At 43.6% G+C, this 19,939-nt stretch overlaps 1 protein-coding gene across 1 annotated transcript; it reads left to right on the forward strand.

Annotated features, from left to right (window-relative positions):
- Nucleotides 1–11,424: 11,424 nt before the first annotated feature.
- PDCL (phosducin like) lies at nucleotides 11,425–19,939 on the forward strand. The gene is made up of 4 exons (XM_059410865.1): nucleotides 11,425–11,606; nucleotides 13,071–13,247; nucleotides 15,632–15,813; nucleotides 17,638–19,939. The coding sequence occupies exons 2-4, from the start codon at nucleotides 13,076–13,078 to the stop codon at nucleotides 18,187–18,189; spliced, it is 906 nt and encodes a 301-aa protein (XP_059266848.1). The 5' UTR covers nucleotides 11,425–11,606; nucleotides 13,071–13,075; the 3' UTR covers nucleotides 18,190–19,939.

Raw genomic sequence — 19,939 nt, forward strand, 5'->3', positions numbered from 1 at the left:
AAATTAAAAGTTTTTTTTTCTTTTCTTTTCTTTTTGAGATGTATTATTTGAGAGGTTGGGGCAGGGGGAGAGAATCTCAAGCAGACTCCGCACTGGGCGTGGAGCCCCATGTAGGGCTCCCATCTCACAACCCAGGAGATCATGACCTAAGTTGAAACCAAGAGTCAGATGGATACTTACCCAACTAAGCCACCCAGGTGCCCCTAAAATTAAAAATCTTTAAAATAGGAGCACCTGGGTGGTTCAGTGGGTTAAGCCTCTGCCTTCATCTCAGGTCATGATCTCAGGGTCCTGGGATCAAGCCCCATGTCGGGCTCTCTGCTCAGTGGGGAACCTGCTTCCCTCTCTCTCTCTCTGCCTGCCATTGTGATCTTGTGATCTCTCTCTCTCTCTCTGTGTCAAATAAATAAATAAAATCTTTTTTAAAAAAAAGTCTTTTAAATAAATAAATAATCACCTACCTCATGCATACATTGCCTGGTAAGGATCTGAAAGAATGAATAGACTAGGGAGACTGAAGTATTTTACAATGCAGTCAGTCAATTCAATTATTCAATACAGGTAAAGTACTTACTTTTTTGTTGTTGTTGTTGTTTAAATTTTTTTAGACATTTTATTTATTCATTTGAGAGAGAGAGAGAGCACAAGCAGGAGGTGTGGCAGAGGGAGAGGGAGAAGACGACTCTTGGCTAAGCAGGGAGCCCAAGGCAGGCTCGATCTCAGGACCCTGGGATCATGACCTGAGCCAAAGGCAAATGGTTAACCGTCTGAGCCACCCAGATGTCCCCAGATAAAGTACTTTCTATATGGGAGATGAGGACATAGCTAATACTAGCAGATCACACTCTAGAGGAGGAATGAAATAGGACAAATTCATAAATAACTAATATGTCATAGAAGTACAAAGACACTTCTGTGGAACCTCAGAATATGAACAGATAATGGCCTGAGTGCATCGAAACACCATTTTCACTGGCCTTGAGTAGTTGTACTCATTCACTCAGCTGATAATTGTAAGCCCCAGTCTGTGCTGGTCGTTAAAGGTCAATAAAACATGAAGCCTTCCTCCGGAAGCTCATAGTGTGAAAAATGGGAAAGACAAATCTGAATCTGCAGCTCAGGGAGTGATGTTCTAAGGTAGGGTGTATGGAAACTTCAGAAGGGAAACTATGGGGCAGATGGTAGTGGGGGTGAGCCAGGAGAGAGAATTCTTTGAGAAATGATCCCAGGCTAGACTTTGTAGGCTGAATAAGAGAGAGGGAAAACACCCTGAGCACCTACTTTACCTTCACAGAATCCATTCTGTATCTTAACAGTCCTTCACTGTAGATCTTATGATCCCTAATTTTGTATCTGAGATGTTAAGTAACTTGCCCAAGACCTCCTAGCTAGTAAGTAGTGGAGTCCGAATTCAGGACTCAAGTCTGTTCTACCTTCCCAAAGGTAGTGATGGCGGGGGTTGGAACCTGTTTTAGCCATGTTATAGTGGAAGGAGTGTTTAAGGAGTAACTAGCTCTTAGAGCATTTAACATGTTCCAGACAGTTCTAAGTTCTATAGGTACATTAAAATCTACGACCATTACTGTCACCATTTTATAGATGAGAAAACCAAGGCAGACACCTTCGCAAATTTGCCTGAATTCACATGGCTAGATGAGGTAGGTAGGAATCTCTATGAAGGACATTGAATACCATAATAGAAACAGGGAGTCTTGGAAGTTAGATGATCTGAACAATCTGGGATTTTAAAAAGATCGCTTCAGTAGTAGAGTGAGGTGAAGCTAGAGGTAGACCGGCGGGGAAGCCAGGTCAGCAGTCTTGGTAAAAAGTGTTCAGAGCATGGCCCACCAAGGATGGAGGGTAAGAGAGGTGGATCTGAGAAGCAGGAGAGAGTAATTGACAGGATTTGTTGTAGAGAAAAGATAATTGGACATCTACACGTTACAGGAGATAAGATCTGGCTGAGAGTCCCAGACCTCATTGCTGAGAAGAGTGCTGTATTTGTGAGACGTGTAATCTTGTGTAAGCCGGGGAGTGACAACTTAGATCAGGAGGAGGAGAAAGAACCAGGGATAGTGGATCCAGGCAAAGGAGAGGAAACTTAAGGAGATGAAAGTCCAGGAAGATTTTATTTCCTTTATTGTACCTATTGGCGTAATTAGCATTCATTTTAACAAAGAGGAAGTGAAAAACCTTAATTGAAAATTCCGCAGTGCAGTGGTTCCAAACTTATTTGCACATTGCAATCACCTGGGCATCTTTTAAAAAATCCCAAAGCCCAGGGATGCCTGGGTGACTCAGTCATTAAGCGTCTGCCTTCAGGTCAGGTCATGATCCCAGGGTCCTGGGATCGAGTACTGAATCAGGCTTCTTGCTCAGCAGGAAGCCTGCTTCTCCCTCTTCCACTCCCCCTGCTTGTGTTCCCTCTCTTGCTATCTCTCTTTCTCAAATAAATAAACTCTTAGAAAAAAAAATCCCAAAGCCCAGAACATACCGACAGACTAAATCACAATCTCTCCGTCTCTCAGGGTGGGACCAAGGCATCTGCCCTTTAAAGGTCCCCGAGTGCTTCCAATGTGCAAAAAATTTGGGAACCACTGCTGTAATGGATGAAGATGGATTTGGGACCTATCTTATCCAAGTTCCTAAATAATATCCACTGTCAAATGTTCAGGCTGGTATGGTTCTTAGAGACATTCAGCAGATACCTTAATGAGAATCTACTACACACCAGGCCTAAAGGATACAGGAGTGAACTAGTCCCTAACTTCATGAAACTGACATTTATAGATGGAGGCATAGACAAGAAACAAATAAAAGGTGAATTTAGATCATGAGTCATACAACCAGAATGAATATAATACAGTTAACTGATGGGATTTTGTAAGGTGGGAGTGGTCATTCTCAGGACTGTAGACAGTTTCAGGTAGGGCAGGCTGCCAAACATCCCTGTCTGGATCCCTGATAAACTTCTCAAACTCAACGTGACTAAGGCAGAGTTTCTGGGATTCCTACAGTCTTCAAACCTCCAGTCTGCACCGCACTCTCCCCAGCCCCCGCCATTTCTGTTACTTTCCCCTGGATCACTGTCCCTCTCACTTAGTCCAGCAACAAATCTTGCCAGTTCTAGCTTCAAAATACATTCCGAATTTGACCCCTTCTCGCCACTTAAGTCTGAGCCACAATGATCTGTCACCTGAATTAGCCTGAAGAACCTCCTGTTCTCTCTGCTTCTGCTGTTTCCTCTGTTCAGCAGCTAGCGTGATCCCTTTAAACTGTGAAGTCTGACCATTTCACTCTTGTGCTCAAAACCCTTGAGCGGCATCATCATCAGGGTGAAAAACAAGGCCTCTTTTCTCTGGTTTTTTGCTCACTATGCTGCAGCTGCACTGGCCACTTAGGTGCTCACCACACGAGGCATGGTTCCACCGTAGGGCTTTTCTGCTTATGATTGATTCTCTAAGGACAAATGCTTCCCCACCCTCAGTGGATATCTTCATGATGAGATTCTCCCTTTCTTTTTTGTTTTTTTTTTTTTTTTATTTTTTTAAGGTTTTATTTATTGACAGATCACAAGTAGGCAGAGAGGCAGGTACAGAGAGAGGAGGAAGCAGGCTCCCTGCTAAGCAGAGAGCCCAATGCAGGGCTCAATCCCAGGACCCTGAGATCATGCCCCGAACTGAAGGCAGAGGCTTTAGCCCACTGAGCCACCCAGGCGCCCTGAGATACTCCCTTTCTTAAGGTCTTTACTCAAAAGTCAACCTCTGTGGAAACTGGATGGAGAGCCATGGTGGGGCCTGGGTACCTATTTAAACTAGATGTTTTAACCCAAGAGACCATGAGTTCAAATGTTCTTTTTTTTTTTTTTAATTATATTCTGAAGTAGATATAGATTCACAGGAAGTTGCAAAAATACTAGATGACCCATGTACCCTTCACACAAGTTTCCCCAATGATAGCACCTTTCATAACTATAGTACAATAGCAAAACCAGGGAACTGACATTTGTAAAGATCCACATACTTCATTCCGATGTCATCAGCTTCACATGCACTCATTTGCGTGTGTGTGTGTGTGTGTGTCTAGCTCTTAGCACATGCAGATTTGTGGAACCACCACTACTCCCAAGTTAAAAGAACTGAAGGACAACAACAACAAAGTAAGGATCTTTGCTCAACAATCCCCCATGCTACCCCTTTACATTCCTTTCCTTCCCTTCCCTAATCCTCATTCATCCCTAATCCCTGGCAACCCCTGATCTATCCTCTCTCTATATAAATTTTTCGTTTTGAGCATGTTGTACAAATGAAATTATACAGGATGTAACCTTTTGAGATTGGCTTTTTTCCCTCAGCCTAATTCCCCTGAGATCCATCCAAATTGTCACATGTATTAAGTCTGTTCCTTCTTATTGCTGAGTAGCAAATGTACCATTTTGTTAAACATTCACCCGTTGAAGAACATTTGGGTTGTTTGAAATTTTTGACTTACAAATAAAGCTGCTATAAACATTTGTATACGTATTTTTGTGTGGACATATGTTTTTTGTTTCGTATTTTTTGAGCAAATAAATTGGTGCACTTGGGCCACCTCTGAAAGAAATCGATAAATTGGACTTAGGCCGTCTTAACTTAAAAATGGACAAATTCCTTCAAAGTACAATTTCCAAAACATATAAAATCAAAAGGAAAATTGGAACGACTCTTGTATTATCTATTATCTATATCTATATTGTATTATCTATTATACTGTTATCTAGTATGGTTATCTATTGTCACCTAACAAATTACCCCCAAACCTAGTGGCTTAACGCAATAGCATCTACTATACCACAGTTTTTGTGTGTCAGGAATCTGCGTGTGACTTCAATGGGTCCTGTGCTTCCGGTTGCACAGGTGTTGGCTGGGGCCTCAGTCATCTCCCCGCTCACCTGGGGAAGTGTCTGTTGCCAGGCCCACTCCCTGGATTGTTGGCAGGATTCATTTCCTCTCCAGCTGTTGGAATGAGGGCCTTGGTTTTTCCGTTGAAGGTTGCCCTCAATTCCTTGCCACTGGAGCCCCTCACAATCAGTATGGTGGTTTGGTTCATCCAAGCAGCAAACAGAAGAGTCTGCGACTGGGGGAGAGACCCGGGAAAGGGGCTTTATAAAGAAGTCACAATCTTTTGTAACCTGATCTTGGAAGCACAACCCTCTCTCTTGTCATTATTACTTAGAAGCGTCATTTGGCTCAGACCACAGTCAGGGACTGATGGAGCTCCCAGAGCCACCCAGCTCCTGTTTCATGTTCTGTGTGATCCTTTCCCCTAAGTGTGGACTAAATCTAGTGACCTCTTTATCTCCAGTCAGGAGACAGAAACTATACAGGGGATATTTCATGTAAAGAATTATTAAGATTTAATAAATGAATATAAGATAAAAGGAAATTCCTATGAAGAATTCCATTTGGTACCTTATGGAAGGACATACTTGGAAAGAGGCCCCCTTCCCAAGACTGTGGTGCAGACCTCAGTGCAGAAGGTGAAGTTTGCTGGTGTTCCCAGGCTGGAACTGGTTGCTGGCCAGCAGAAAGCAAGTCTCTGGACCACAGGTGAACTATATAGGAACCTATGCAGGTAATTGGCACCAGTGCATACAGGAAGCCTTCAGGTAACAATGTAGGCAGGAGGTCTTCAGGGCACCAGTTTTCATGTTGAGAAACCCACAGGAAAATTATTGCTAGACCAATCAAGTTTTATGTACTTTTATGTACTTATAAAAAGTACAATACATCATATCCAGGATATGGATATTCCATATCTCAGGAATGTAAAGTTTCTTTAGCATATGAAAACCAATCAGTGTAATCCACTGTATTAACAGAATAAAGGTTATATCTGCTATAACGTCTCAAAAATTAAGGGGGACTCCAATGACTTATAGAGATTAAAAATATATATGAAATTCTAAAAAACTCAAATACTTCTAAAAAAGAGGAAATTTCATTCCTTACGCTTATGTGTAAGAAATAATAGTGTTACTAATGCTATGAAAACAAAAGAGGTTTTCTGATTTTTCTCAGATGCCTTAATCAAAACTCTGAAAAGAAATTTAATTGCTCCTTAAAGACAACCCAACATCTAAAGAAAATTTCAGTAAACAAAATTAAAGTCTTCACCATAGATAACACTTCTGAAACTTAAAAATGTATCTAAATATTATATAAGGAAGTATTATTGATTTTATATTTATTTTTTAAAGATTATTTATTTATTTGACAGAGACAGAGATCACAAGTAGGCAGAGAGAGAGAGCAAGAAAAGGAAGCAGGTTCCCTGCTGAACAGAGAGCCAAATGCAGGACTCCATCCCAGGACCCTGAGATCATGACCTGAGCCGAAGGCAGAGGCTCCACCCACTTAGCCACCCAGGCGCCCTGATTTTATATTTATTAATACAAGAAGAAAAGCTGCTTAATTTCTAAACAAGAAAGACACTGAATTGCCACAAACTGGCTCCTACCCCCAAAAAGGAGGAAAGGAAGGAAAGGGGAGGTGGAGAGAGAAAAGAAAGAAAGGAAAGAATAAGAAAGACTGGTTATTCCAAACAGTCCTCATGCTGCTTAATGTCACTCCAAAGTGTCTCTAGACCTTTAATACTTCTATAAGAAAAAAATCCCACGGCTCCTAAGTGGCTCAGTCGTTTAAGCATCTGATTTAGGCTTAGGTCATGATCTCAGGGTCCTGGGATGGAGCCCTGCCTTGAGGTTGGGGGTGGGGGGCACGGCTGTGCGGGGAGGGGCGGGGGTGGGCGGGGAGGATGGAAGGGTGCGTCTCTGCACTCAGCAGGGAGTCAGCTTGTCCCTTCCCTCTTCTACCCCTCCCCACCGTGCTAGCAATCTCAAATAAGTAAATAGAAAAAGATACAAATGCAATACCTCAATTGGCATTTCTATTTAGGTCTTAATCTCAGGGTCCTAATCTCAATCAAGGTTGTGGGATTAAGCCCTTAAGCCCTCCCCCCCCCCCCCCCCCCCCCCCCCCCCCCCCCCCAGTTGGATTCTGCCATTAGCACTGAAGATGCTTCTGCTTCTCTTGCCCTCTCGCTCTGCTCCTCCCGAACTCCTCACTTACTCTCGTGCGCGCTCTTTTTCTCCCTCTCCCTCACTCCCTCTAAAGTAAATAAATAAACCTTAAAAAAAAAAAAAAGTGACAGGGACAAATTGTTCTAAATCTACAAAAATTTTGGTAGAAAACTCAGTGGAAGACCAAATCCCATTTTATGTCTTATTATCATAATCCAGATAAATTCTAAGGGTAGAGCAAGACCTGAAACCCATCATGTGTCAAGGCATTTAACCATCTTTATATGAATTTCATTCAGTTACCTCAAAACTTCAAATATGTTTAATAACCGTTTGAAATTTTTCGGTTGGCTCAAGATTTTCCCTTGATAAAAGGCAAATGCTTTAATAGTCACAAAACAGCTATGGATTTTGGTTTTCCCGCTAAGAAATACTCTCTTTTCCTTTTTTTTTTTTTTTAAAGATTTTATTTATTTGACAGAGATAACAAGTAGGAAGAGAGGCAGGCAGAGAGAATGGGGAAAGCAGAGAGCCGGATGTGGGACTCCATCCCAGGACACTGATATCATGACCTGAGCTGAAGGCAGAGGCTTAACCCACTGAGCCACCCAGGTGCCCCAGAAATATGTTCAATATACTCTTTGGATAAACAAACAAAAGCACTACAAGTAAATCACCTTAAGAACTATAAATTACACATGGTATTCCTATTAGACAGAAATGTCATTGTCCAAACCATCCCCAAATTCTGCTACGTTGAACAGTCCTGTTGAATATCGCTAGGTAACTAACTCACATAGACATACTCCTGACAGATGTCAAACTATATTCCCAACAAGGACACCACTAGATACATCCCTCAGTCATATATACCCAAGAGAGTGAATATATTAAGAGACATAAATGAAAATCAGCCTTAAAACTGTACCAGAAGGGGGGGAGCCTGGGTGGCTCAGTGGGTTAAGCCTCTGCCTTCAGCTCAGGTCATGATCTCAGGATCTTGGGACGGAGCCCCACATCAGGCTCTCCGCTCGGCAGGGAGCCTGCTTCCCCCTCTCTCTGCCTGCTGCTCTGCCTACATGTGATCTCTCTCTCTGTCAAATAAATAAATAAACCTTAAAAAAAAATAAAAAACTGTACCAGAAGGGACAATTTCAGGTAGTATTAACTCCAAAGATTTTCTTTGAGAAGAGAGAGAGATTGAGAGAGAAAGCACAAGCAGGGTAGGGAGGAGCCAAGGCAGAGGAAGAGAGAGACTTCCAAGCAGGCTCCATGCCTAGTGCAGAGTGGGACATGGGGCTGATCCCAGGACACTGAGATATAACCCAAGCCATAATCAAGAGTCAGACGCTTAACCAACCGAGACACCTCCCAAAATTATCCTTTAGAACTCTAGAACATACACATATAAAGTTCTATATAAAAAGACTGCCTTCCAGTTCTTACTCACCTCTGCCCCTTGAAGATAACCATTCTGTTTCTTACATATTCTTTAATGTTTTTCTTTGAGCAAATATAAGCAAATAACATCATTTGTCTATATATATTTTTTAAAGATTTTATTTATTTATTTGTCAGAGAGAGAGAGCACAGGCAGACAAAGTGGCAGAGGGAGAAGCAGGCTCCCTGCAAGAGCAAGGAGCCTGATGTGGGACTCGATCCCAGGACGCTGGGACCATGACCTGAGCCAAAGGCAGCCGCTCAACCAACTGAGCCACCCAGGCGTCCCTATTTGTCTATATTTTTTATGCAGAAGGCAGGAGACTAATATGTAATGCTCTCCACCAACTTGCCTTTTTTTTTTTTAAACTAAATACTATGTTCATGCAAGTATATTGAAAGGATGAACTTCCAGCAGTGGAATTTCTGAGCTAAAAAAATATTAAATCTTTAAAAGTATTTTTTATAGTTTGTTGATTCTCTCTAATGTTCAAACAGCAAATATATAATTCACAAGGTATTTATATTTTTTATACTATTGAATACCTTGAGCCAGATTCTTCTGAAAACTTTAGTCAGTCATTCACTGTTCCCTAAGTTCTTTTTTAAATTAACACATAGTATATTATTAGTTTCAGAGGTAGAGAATTCAGTGATTCATCAGTCTTATCTAATACCCAGTGCTCATTATATCACATGCCCTCCTCAATGTCTATCACCCAATGACCCATCCCCACCCACACCCCCCTCCTCTCCAGGGACCCTCAGTTTGTTTCCTATGATTAAGAGTAAAGGTATATATTTTTGTATTATTGACTAATGTATCTCATATGTAAGAGTTATATCAATTTACACCTCACCTGCAATGTATTCCCCATACTCTTGCTGTTATCAAACTTTCTGATTTTTAACAATTTGAGTGGTGGTAAATGGTATCTGAGCGGATTTTTTCTTTTGGAGATAAGAACAGGGAAAGCATATTAGCAGGCTGTAGAAAGCAAGTTTGTATCTGCAGGGGAGACTGAGGGGAGGTCATTGCCAGAAGAGTCCTTTACAAAGCTGGAGGAGCAGAAGCCACTGCGGCAGTGAGTAGGTACAGATAGGTACAGATGCAGGAGGTTGTTGGTAGGTTTTGAGGGTGGACACAAGTACAAGTCTCTTTTGATTGCTTCTGATTGTTTTGTTTGTTTTGAGGCGTCTTCAGCTCCCGACTGCTTCTGTTTTTTAGGCGAAATAAGAACCAAGGTCATATACTGAACCAGGAGAGGGGAGAGAGCACTGAGGATTTGAGAAAAGAGATGTGAATTGCTCCTTTCAGTGAATGGGAGGGTAACCTGCCCAGGGAAACAAGGATCCTTGGGTAGTACTGAGGATTACAGCCTTCAATTTAAAGTGAAAAAGAAAAATTTTTTTCGTTAAAATTTTATTTACTTATTTATTTGAGAGAGAGAAAGAGAGAGTGGGAGAGCAAACCAGGGGGAGCTGCAGAGGGAGAGAGAGAAGTAAGTAGAGGGAGAGGGAGAAGCAGGCTCTCTGCTAAGGAGGAAGCCCAGGAGGGTGATCCCAGGATCCTGGGATCATGACCTGAACCAAATGAGCCACCCAGGTGCCCTCAAATTTTGAAGGACAAAGCACTACCAGGGATGAAGAAGATCCTTGCTTCAGGGAGATGTCAGAAAAACAGAATTAAAAGCAAATACACTCGGGGCGCCTGGGTGGCTCAGTTGGTTAAGCGACTGCCTTCGGCTCCGATCATGATCCCGAAGTCCCGGGATCGAGTCCCGGAATCGAGTTCCGCATCGAGCTCCCAGCTCCATGGGGAGTCTGCTTCTCCCTCTGACCTTCTCCCCTCTCATGCTCTCTCTCTCTCTCTCTCTCAAATAAATTAAAAAAAAAATCTAAAAGCAAATACACTCATGTAGTATTCATTTAACAGGTATTAATGGGGAATCTGCCTCACAGAAGCTCGGTTGCTGGGTTCTGGCTTGTCACCTAGGGCAGATCACAATCATCCTCCGGCTGGCTGCCGTTCAACACACAAACCTGATTACGTTAAGATGATTCACTCTGCAAACAAAAACACCAAAGTCACCATAAGGTCTCCATAGGATGAACTGTTCTTAAATTTGGGGAGCGAAGTTCTCACTCTTGATAGCCTGAACCAACAGCTTCTTAGGAAAATGCGCACATATACCAATTTCCAGACAATTTGCAGGACCACAAGTTGAGGATCTCTCCCTCAAATTAGGAGCCCTATTTTAGAGTGTATTGTTTTAGGGTTATTTTGGATGATTCAGTTTGTACAAAAGCTTTCTATGAATTACTTTATGGCTGTGTATTGGACACTTAATAAGGACTCAATTTGAAAGCATTTTAGATTTTTTAAAAAGTTGCAAAAGTAACATGGACTTCTATATTCTTCACCCTGAATAGTCGAAGGTTAACATCTTACATAACCATAGTACAATTATCAATACTGCTGATACACTATTATTGTTAATAAACCTTATTTCATCAGTTGTCCCGTTTATGTCCTTTTTCCGTTCCAGGATCCAATTCAGAAATTCACCAGCGTTGTCAGGGTCCTGGCTTTTTTTCTTTCCTTTTTTTTTTTTTTAATGCAAGTCTGTGTGTTTTGGGGCAAAATACTTTACGTCTCTGAGTCTGTCTTGTTTTAAGGGCCGCGATGTGATTAAGAAGCAATAAGAAACACAAGTGGAATGGTTTCAGAAATGTCAAAGATAACTAAACAAACTTTTCTTGGTATTATAAACTAGGTACGTACAAGGTAACTTTTCTTTTAAATTAAAACAAAGCCGACTGAAGCGTACTACCGACGTCGAGGTGTTTTGTCCCAAAGAAGGACCCGTAGCGTTTCCCTCAGCCCCGGAGGAGGCCTTCCCTAATTGGGCAGCGTGCGTCCGCCCGACCACAGGAAGGCCGCCTCATTGGTTCGCGCAGTCGGGACTCCGGCGGCTTTTCTCTGAGAGCTCAAGGCGCTGACCCACTTCTCTTCCTCCAACCCAGCGCGTCCTTCCTTCCGAAGTGCCCAGAGCTGCCGGCCCGAAAGGATCCGGACTGAGCTAGGCGGGGTAACTGCACTGAGGTCAGTCGGCAAGAAGCGGCGGGCATGGACACGGGTGGGAGGTGATGTCTGCGCGCCCCTCGGCCCCTACGGCCGCCGCGATTCCCATGCTCCGCCCCCCTTCTCTGGTCCCACCTCCATTAGGTTCCCCCAAAAGTTCCGCGCGCCCCTCTACCGCCCTTCCGCTGGCCCCACCCTCACCGCCCCCTGCGACCCCGCCTCCTCCACCCGCCCTTCCGCTTTTCTCAGCCCCACCCCCGATTCCTCCCCTCAGGAGCCCCGCCCTCTCCGCCGGCCCCGCCTTCTCCGGGAGCCTCTCCACGAGCCCCGCCCTAGCCGCGTCCTCTTCAGAGGCCCCGCCCTCACCGAGCGCACCCCTGGCCAGTCTCTCCGCCCATCCTGTGCAGTCCGAACCGCTCCTCGTCTCTTTTAAGTTTGGTTCTGGCCCCCCGCGGCCCTTCCTCACCCCCAGACCCCCGTATATGCACGTTTCTTTCCATCAGCCCTGCCTTCTGTGCACATTCCCTGTCTGACTACTGGGGTCTCGCGTTCCCGCGCCGACCCGGACTGCGTCCGTCTGTGCTTAGTGAATGGTGCGGAGACCTTGCGCTGGACCTTGGACGCCCCTGCTTTCAGCAACCCCTTGCCTCGTGGGGGAGCCACGCTGTAGCAGAGTTTGACAGGCCCTCCCTTCCTCTAATGAAGGAAGCATGTTTGCGATGCTTAGAGGAGGGACTCAACTTGTCACCATGACTTCTGGAAGGGCAAGCTGGCCTCTGAGGAGCTGAGCAGTACCTTTCTCCCCAGGTGCCCTTGGCATCTTCTGTTGCAGAGTCTTGGCTCCAACCATTGCCTTTTGAACTCTTGGGAATTAGTAGGATCTTGTCAGGGCCCTTCTTTTAACCAGAGTTGGTAGGGCTTTCAGAGCGCATCCATCCACAGGGTCACTGAGCTCTTCAAGGAAGTTGAAGGCAAGGGGACAGATGAGTGATTGACCTAGACCAACAGTGACTCAGCGTCATACTCTTGATGCTGCTCTTTGGAGTTTTTCCTGAGGAATCTGGCCCAGTTTATAATTACCCAGCAGTCGTAGTCGATTAGGAAATCCTAAAAGTATGTGTAGGTGAAACCTCTAGTCAGTAAGTAGATTCCTTCAAGCCAACACGCTGGTACAGCTATGGTATATGGAAGACAGTGACCGACACCCTCACTCTGGTGGAGTCGGGTACCCTGGGGTCTGATCCCAGCTCCACCATTTGCTGGTTCTTGGCAAAGAACCTTCCCTTATCTGAGCTTCAGTTTTACCTTCTGCACAAAGAACGTGATTGACCCGGTCACCTAGGGTGATGGCATGGATGGCATGCTTAAGAAAAAAAATCAGTTTTCGGGTCTTAAAAATAGTAGGATCTTAACATAAGTGAGTCCTTAGCCCGTTGTCTGTCTGGTTCACACCACCAAAGAGCCTGATAATGTTGCCTCCTTCAGGCACCATGACGACCCTGGACGATAAGTTGCTGGGGGAGAAGCTGCAGTACTATTACAGCAGCAGTGACGATGAGGATAGCGACCGCGAGGACAAGGATGGAGGCAGGGGTGCGCTGGCCGGCACTTCGATGCCTGCAGATGCTGAGTTGGCAGGCGAAGGCATCTCAGTTAACACAGGTACTGGACATCTCTAAGCTCTGGGATCGGGTTTAACAAATATCCGTGAAATATGTATCTCCTGGTCACTTCTCTCTAATTCCAGTCTCACTCCTATTCTGTGTCATCATGTCCCTGTGTGTGCTTCTAGCCATTTCAGTGCACAGTGCACACATGTGTGCACACTATACACAGACTGTGAACACAGACTGACTTGCTTTTGAATCCGGCTTCTCAAATTCATAGTTGTTTGATATCACAGAAGTCATAGGTATCCATACTATGTGGTGGTATAGACTCCTAGAAATGGCATATTTACACGTTTACATTTTGATATTTCCAAATTGTGGCCATTAAAGGGGCGCTGTTTTATATGTAACCAGCAGTGTGGTTTTCCCCATACACGAGCCCTCCTGCTGTGTTATCAGAATCTGGGATCTCTGCCTCCTGCTGGATGACAAATGGTAACTCACTGTAGTTTTATTTTCTATCTTTTTCAAGAGGGATGTTGAGCATTTTTAACTTTAAGAGCTATTTTCCTATCCTTTACTCATTTTTAAAATTTGGTGGTTGGTGTTTTTTTGGTGGGGGAGCTATATAGTAAGGAAGCTCATCTGTGGTATGAGCTGTAACTATTTCTCCCAATTTGTTGTTTGTCTTTTGATTCTTTGTTCTTTTCCTGGCAGGAAACTTTTATTTTTATGTGCCTGAAAGCATTATTTTATACTTTCTTACTTTTGTTTCTTACTGAAACATTCTTTACTCCGGGATTACAAAAAGATTCTCCCATGCTTTTTCTTAGTACGCTCATGATTTCTTTCTTTCTTTCTTTCACTTAAATGTTGATTCATCTGGAATTCATTTTGGTGCAAGGAATGTGGTAGGGCCCTCTTTTTGTCTTCGTATTGCTACCCAGTGGTTTCAACACTAAATAGTGAATAAATCATCTTTTTTCTGTTGCTTTGAAACATCAGTTTTATCATCTACTGAATTCCTCCCTGTAGTTGTGTCTTTACCTGCACTTCGTAGTCTCTTGCATTGATTTGTCTTTTACTGTGCTATATCACACTGTTTTTCATTACTGTGTTACAGGGTTCAGTATCTAGTGGGGCTGGTTCCACCTCAATACTCTTCTTTGTCATCATTGTCCCAGCTTTTTTTTTTTTTTTTTTTAAAGTAGGCTCTATGCCCAGCGTGGGGCTTGAACTCACAACCCCAAGGTCAAGAGGCACATGCTCTACTGACTCAGCCAGCCAGGTGCCCCTTAACTTTTGCTTTCTTATTTTTCCAAAACAAATTTAGGAGAATGCACACATGGGAATGCATTAAGTGTATAGATTAATTTAGGGTTAATTGGCACCCTTGTGATGTTGGGTCTTCCTGGTCAGGAATATGGTATTGCTTTTCCATCCTTCTTTGTGTTTCTTGGTAGAACTTTAAAGTTTTCTTCATAGAGATTTTTATATTTTTTTCCTGTGGTAACAGAGGTCCTCCAGACCTCAGTGGCTTGTGATAGCGAAGGTGTGTTTCTCAGATGTGTTATAAGCTACTGGTGTGGGTCCGCAGCAGCCCTGCCCTTGCTTCATTTATCTGCCACAGGGTTGAAGGAGCAACCCTGGACCAGGACGTGCCTTTTCATGACCAAGTCTAGCGAGCAAGAGAGGACTGTTGAAAACATGTAATGGCTTATAAATATTTTGCTTAGGATTCATTGGCCAAAGCAAGTCACATGGCCAAGCCCAACATCAGTGAGCCAGGAATGCGTATACTCATACCGTAAGAGGCCCTACAGATCACATGGCAGTGGGCAGGGAGGCTTGGGGGTAACCTGACTAACAGAATAACCTGCCACAGTCTTGTTATAACAATCTGGATAATACAGAATGTATGAATGTAGAATGAAAAAAGTAGTGGTTCTGTCCCACTAGTCCCCTTGGATCCCCTTACCTAGAGACAGCCTCTGTTAACTGTTGCCATCTCCTTCTAGTTCTTTTTCTGTGAACACACAAAGGTACGTGTGTATAAAGAAATGTCCATACATATGTACACACACACACACATAATTCCTTTTCCAAAAAGTGGACGATCCTACCATGATATTGTTCTGCATTTTGCTCTCCCTTTTTTTGGACCTAATGTATTTGAGCATCTTCCATGGCAGGGAACATAGAGCTACCTCACTCTTTCTACAAGTTGCCTTATTTTCCTCTGAGTAGCTAAATCATGATTTATTTAGTGCCCCTCCTGATGTTGGGCCCTAGCTCGTCCATTTAATCAGGGCAAGCCACGCTGCCCTGTGTGCATGTCACCGTGCCCCCAGTGGAGCAGGCTCCGGCCGCATGTGAGCAGGCCCGTAGTCCTCTGGCCACTCTTCTCGGTCATCTCCACATTCACCCCCCACTCAGGTCCAAAAGGGGTGATAAATGACTGGCGCCGCTTCAAACAGTTGGAGACAGAGCAGAGGGAGGAGCAGTGCCGGGAGATGGAAAGGCTGGTCAAGAAGCTGTCCATGACCTGCAGGTCCCATCTGGATGAAGAGGAGGAGCGGCACAAGCAGGAGGCGCTGCAGGAGAAGCTTGGTGCGAAGGTAATTAGCAGCCTCCCCCACCCAAGCCCCAGGCTTTTCTCAGTAGGGCCACTGGCGCCCCGTGGGGATGGTGGGGATGCATCTTCCATTCTGAGTCCGGCTTGTCGTGGGTTAGGTGAGGTCAGCGTCTCTACCTCACAGTGCTCTCGGGGTACAAAGCCCAGTGCAGAGCCTGGCCCATTAACAGTGCTCAGTAAATGGGAGTTTTCTGTCCTTTATTGAGGCCTTACTTTGGGGCAGGAATAAGCCTCTGAGGTCGGTGGTATTATCCCCGTTTTACCGTTAATGCAACCATTAACTCGAGGTGAGGGGGGCCTTGGCTCAGGGTTTGCAACCAGTAAATGCTGATGGGAAGTAGGATCTCCAGCCAGATTTTTTTGCTTTTTGTGATGCTGCTCTGTTTCAACGGAAGCCTGTTCATGAGAATTTAGTGGAATAAGGCCACACAGTAGAAGCAAATGGATACTTTGGAAGATATTTGGGACTAGATCCTTGACTCTCTTATTTTCCCCTGTATCAAAAGGACCATATAGACGCCCCACCTGCCCACTGAAGATGGATGAATGTCTAGGAGTGCCCGAGATCATTTGGCTATTGCCAAACAGCTCTTGGCTGGAAATTACTGGCCAGGATCAGGGAGCACATAAGGGGATTAAGAGAGGGATCATTTTCCTGGAGTAGGAGAAGGATTTGGGGGCATGAGACTTTCTGACCGTAACAGCTCAGAAACAGCTCTTTCTGAGCAGTTACGGTCGGAAAGAGCCACTCTGGCAGGCCCAGATGGACTGGAGAGTTGGGAGCTGGGGGGAAGGATGGTACTGGCCGTGATGCAGAAATGTCCATTCTGATCTACTGTTGTCCCCTGGCCCACCGTCTATTCTGTGCCATACTAGGCAGAGCTAGGCGCAAGGATGTCTTGCCACACCGGGCCAGGAGAAGGAAGATACTTTCGTAACATAAGCTGGCTTCAGGGCAGTGTGCCCACAGCTCCCAGGGCTTCCGTATACTGAGATTAGAGCAGATGAAGCAACGTATCCCATGACCACATGGGGCAGTTGAGAGAAGCTGTCCTTGTCCTGCTGGATTATGTGCCATAGAACAGAGCCAGAAACTGGCTCCATGCCAGAAACATGGAAATTAAGCAAAATATGGCACATTATGTGTAATTCTTAAAAAAAAAAAAAAAAAAGACACTTAGAAACATGAGGAAATATTTATGATGTAATGATGCCAAGTGGCAAAAGCAGGTTATGGCTTCACTGGTACACCCACAGCTGCTGTTATAAAAGCAAAAATAATTTCAGCTTGTGACTGGTAATAAAAGCAACATTCAGTTTTAGAGAGTATATGTGACTGTGTGTTTTGTGGGCGGGGGGGCTGCAGAGCAAGAACGTGAGTGTTCTTTTTAAAATTCCTTACTATCCTGTTGTCTTCTTACCAAAAATGACACAGTGGGTAAAATAATTAACCCATTGTCAAGACTGACCAAAAAAAACCAAGCTTATGAACTGATATTAGCTGCCTTTTTGGGTGGAGAGGCGTCATAACGCAGTAGTTCCAAGATTGGGGTTTTACAAAATCTAGTTTGAATCCTGGGCTCGTACCTTCTTGAACTGGCGCCAAAAACTCAAGGTTATTATTATTATTATTGCAAGATGGGGGCAATGAAAGTTCCCTCCCGATGGGGTTCTCGGAACACTCCTGCGGGCTTTCATGCATACAAAGCACTGAGTAGGGTTCCTCGCGTCCCGTGAGCCCGGGTGCATCCTGCGAGCGCAGAGTCGGGTTTGTGTGGCGTCTGCTCACTTGCCGGTCGTCCTACAGATGACTCTGAAGGAGTTCGCCATGATGAACGAGGACCAAGACGATGAAGAGTTTCTCCAGCAGTACCGGAAGCAGAGGATGGAGGAGATGCGGCAGCAGCTTCACAGAGGGCCCCAGTTCAAGCAGGTTTTTGAGATCCCTAGCGGAGAAGGGTTTTTAGACATGATTGATAAAGAACAGAAAAGCACCCTCATTATGGTCCATATTTATGAGGACGGCATTCCTGGGACCGAAGCCATGAATGGCTGCATGATTTGCCTTGCTGCCGAGTACCCAGCTGTCAAATTTTGCCGGGTGAAGAGCTCGGTTATTGGGGCCAGCAGTCGCTTCACCAGGAACGCCCTTCCTGCCCTGCTGATCTACAAGGGAGGTGAATTGATCGGCAATTTTGTTCGTGTCACTGACCAGCTGGGGGAAGATTTCTTTGCTGTGGACCTTGAAGCTTTTCTACAGGAATTTGGATTGCTCCCCGAAAAGGAAGTCTTGGTGCTGACGTCTGTGCGTAACTCTGCCACCTGTCACAGTGAGGATAGCGATTTGGAAATAGATTGAACTGCTAGTCTAATTGCATAGATTTCTCATTGTTTAGGCTGGAAGACACATGGCTGTGTATTTATTTTTGTTCCTTCCTGTGTTGTGTGGCATCTCAGCTGTTCTTTGTAGTCCCTTTTATTATACGTAAAGTCAAGAAATTCTTAGATTAAATTGGAATGCTGAATCACCTTGTGGCTAGCAGCAGTGACTTAAAATTATGTAAACAGGAAGCCAGGCTTTTGAACTGTTTACCTAAGATTCTCCAGCATGACATCTCTGTTACTGTTTCTAGTCAATATTTACATAACATCCTAAAGACAGTGTCTGAGAAATTGTCTTCAGATGGTCTCAGAGGTCTCTGCCAGGCCTGGGAATATAATTCTATAGTTAGTGTGTTCTTTGCAACATAAATAGTGTGTCTCTTTCATCAATGATCATAAATTATATTTACTTGTAATCAGATCCATAGTCCTGGAAGGCAGTTACATTTTTACCCTAGACCCTCTTCTCTACCAGGGTCTTGTTTAAAGCTTCCCAACAATGGATGTTGGCCCCATCAAGAGGGGTGACCTCTGCTGTTGGAGCCAGTGTCCTGCTCAAGCATTATTAGGTCTTGAATAGGAGGAAAGATTGATGCTGACTGCCCTGTTGATGCTGAAGATCAGCTTGATTTAGAAATCAGAGCTGGTTTGGAGCTAGGAAGCCTTTTGAAAGGAGGATCTCTTAAGATAACTCCTGCTCATTTCTTTGTCTGTCTTTCTCTTATTTAACAATGTAAGTTTTTGTTTTAATGTAGCTTTTTAAAAAGCTTTTTTTTTTTTTTTTGGATACTGGAAAAATAATATTTAACAGAGGAACATTTGCCAAAATACAGAAGTGAAAATAAGAAAGAATAATATCTAATTCTACCGCCTATCTGCGGCCTAGGGTAAAACACTATTAACATTTTGGCATATTTCCTTCCATTGTATTTTCTTTGTATATGTAGACATTTTGGTTGTGTTTAAACAAAACAATGGGATCATTCTGAACATACTGTTTTATAGTATGGTCAGCTAATATAGATCAAACTTTTTTTCCTGTCATTGAATAACCTACAACGTTTAAAAAATGGCCATTGATATTCCACTATGTAGATGGCGCTGTAATTTGCTTGGTGGTTGTCTCTTAAAAAGAAAAGCAGCAAAGACTTTTTACTACGGAAGTAATAGATGTCCATTGTAGAAAATGTAATAAAAATTATGGTTAAAAAGTGATTTTAAAAGTCCTGTAATTCTGCCAATCAAAAATTATCCGCTTTATCATTTTTATAGGTAGCCTTCTAGTCTTTTCTATTCGTATTCATATTTATAATAATGATTGTCATTTGAATGCTTTTCACTTGTTTTTTACTTAAAACGGCATACATTCTAAGGTCGGGGAGATGTAATCTGGAATTAAAAGATTAACTTTAAAATTCATTTTTGCTTTTCCTGGTTATTCAAGAGTGGACTAAATGTAGAAGGATCTTGAAAATATCTTTCGTGCTTTATCAGTAGGAGGAAAGTGTACGGTTTATCTGCTTTAAAAGCTCACTGTAGAAAGCGTGGAAAAAGTAGAGACAACTGTTGTCAATGTTCTTGTTTATTTCCCTCAGTCTTATTGGATTTAATTTATTTCCCTCGAGAACTTATTGGATTTAATTTTGTGTTCTACTTTAATATTATATCATAACTACTTCAATATGTTGTAAAAATTCTAAATAAATAATTCTAATGGCTTCATAATA

Source organism: Mustela nigripes, chromosome 9, assembly GCF_022355385.1.
Source record: "Mustela nigripes isolate SB6536 chromosome 9, MUSNIG.SB6536, whole genome shotgun sequence".
NCBI classification, from domain to species: Eukaryota; Metazoa; Chordata; class Mammalia; order Carnivora; family Mustelidae; genus Mustela; species Mustela nigripes.

Bases quoted from the DNA above. Each gene is read 5' to 3' on its own strand.
- PDCL (XM_059410865.1), top strand. From the start codon at position 13,076: ATGACGACCCTGGACGATAAGTTGCTGGGGGAGAAGCTGCAGTACTAT. The intron at 13,248-15,631 runs GTACTGGACATC...CCCCCCACTCAG, and splicing joins AGGCATCTCAGTTAACACAG to GTCCAAAAGGGGTGATAAAT. The intron at 15,814-17,637 runs GTAATTAGCAGC...GTCGTCCTACAG, and splicing joins AGGAGAAGCTTGGTGCGAAG to ATGACTCTGAAGGAGTTCGC.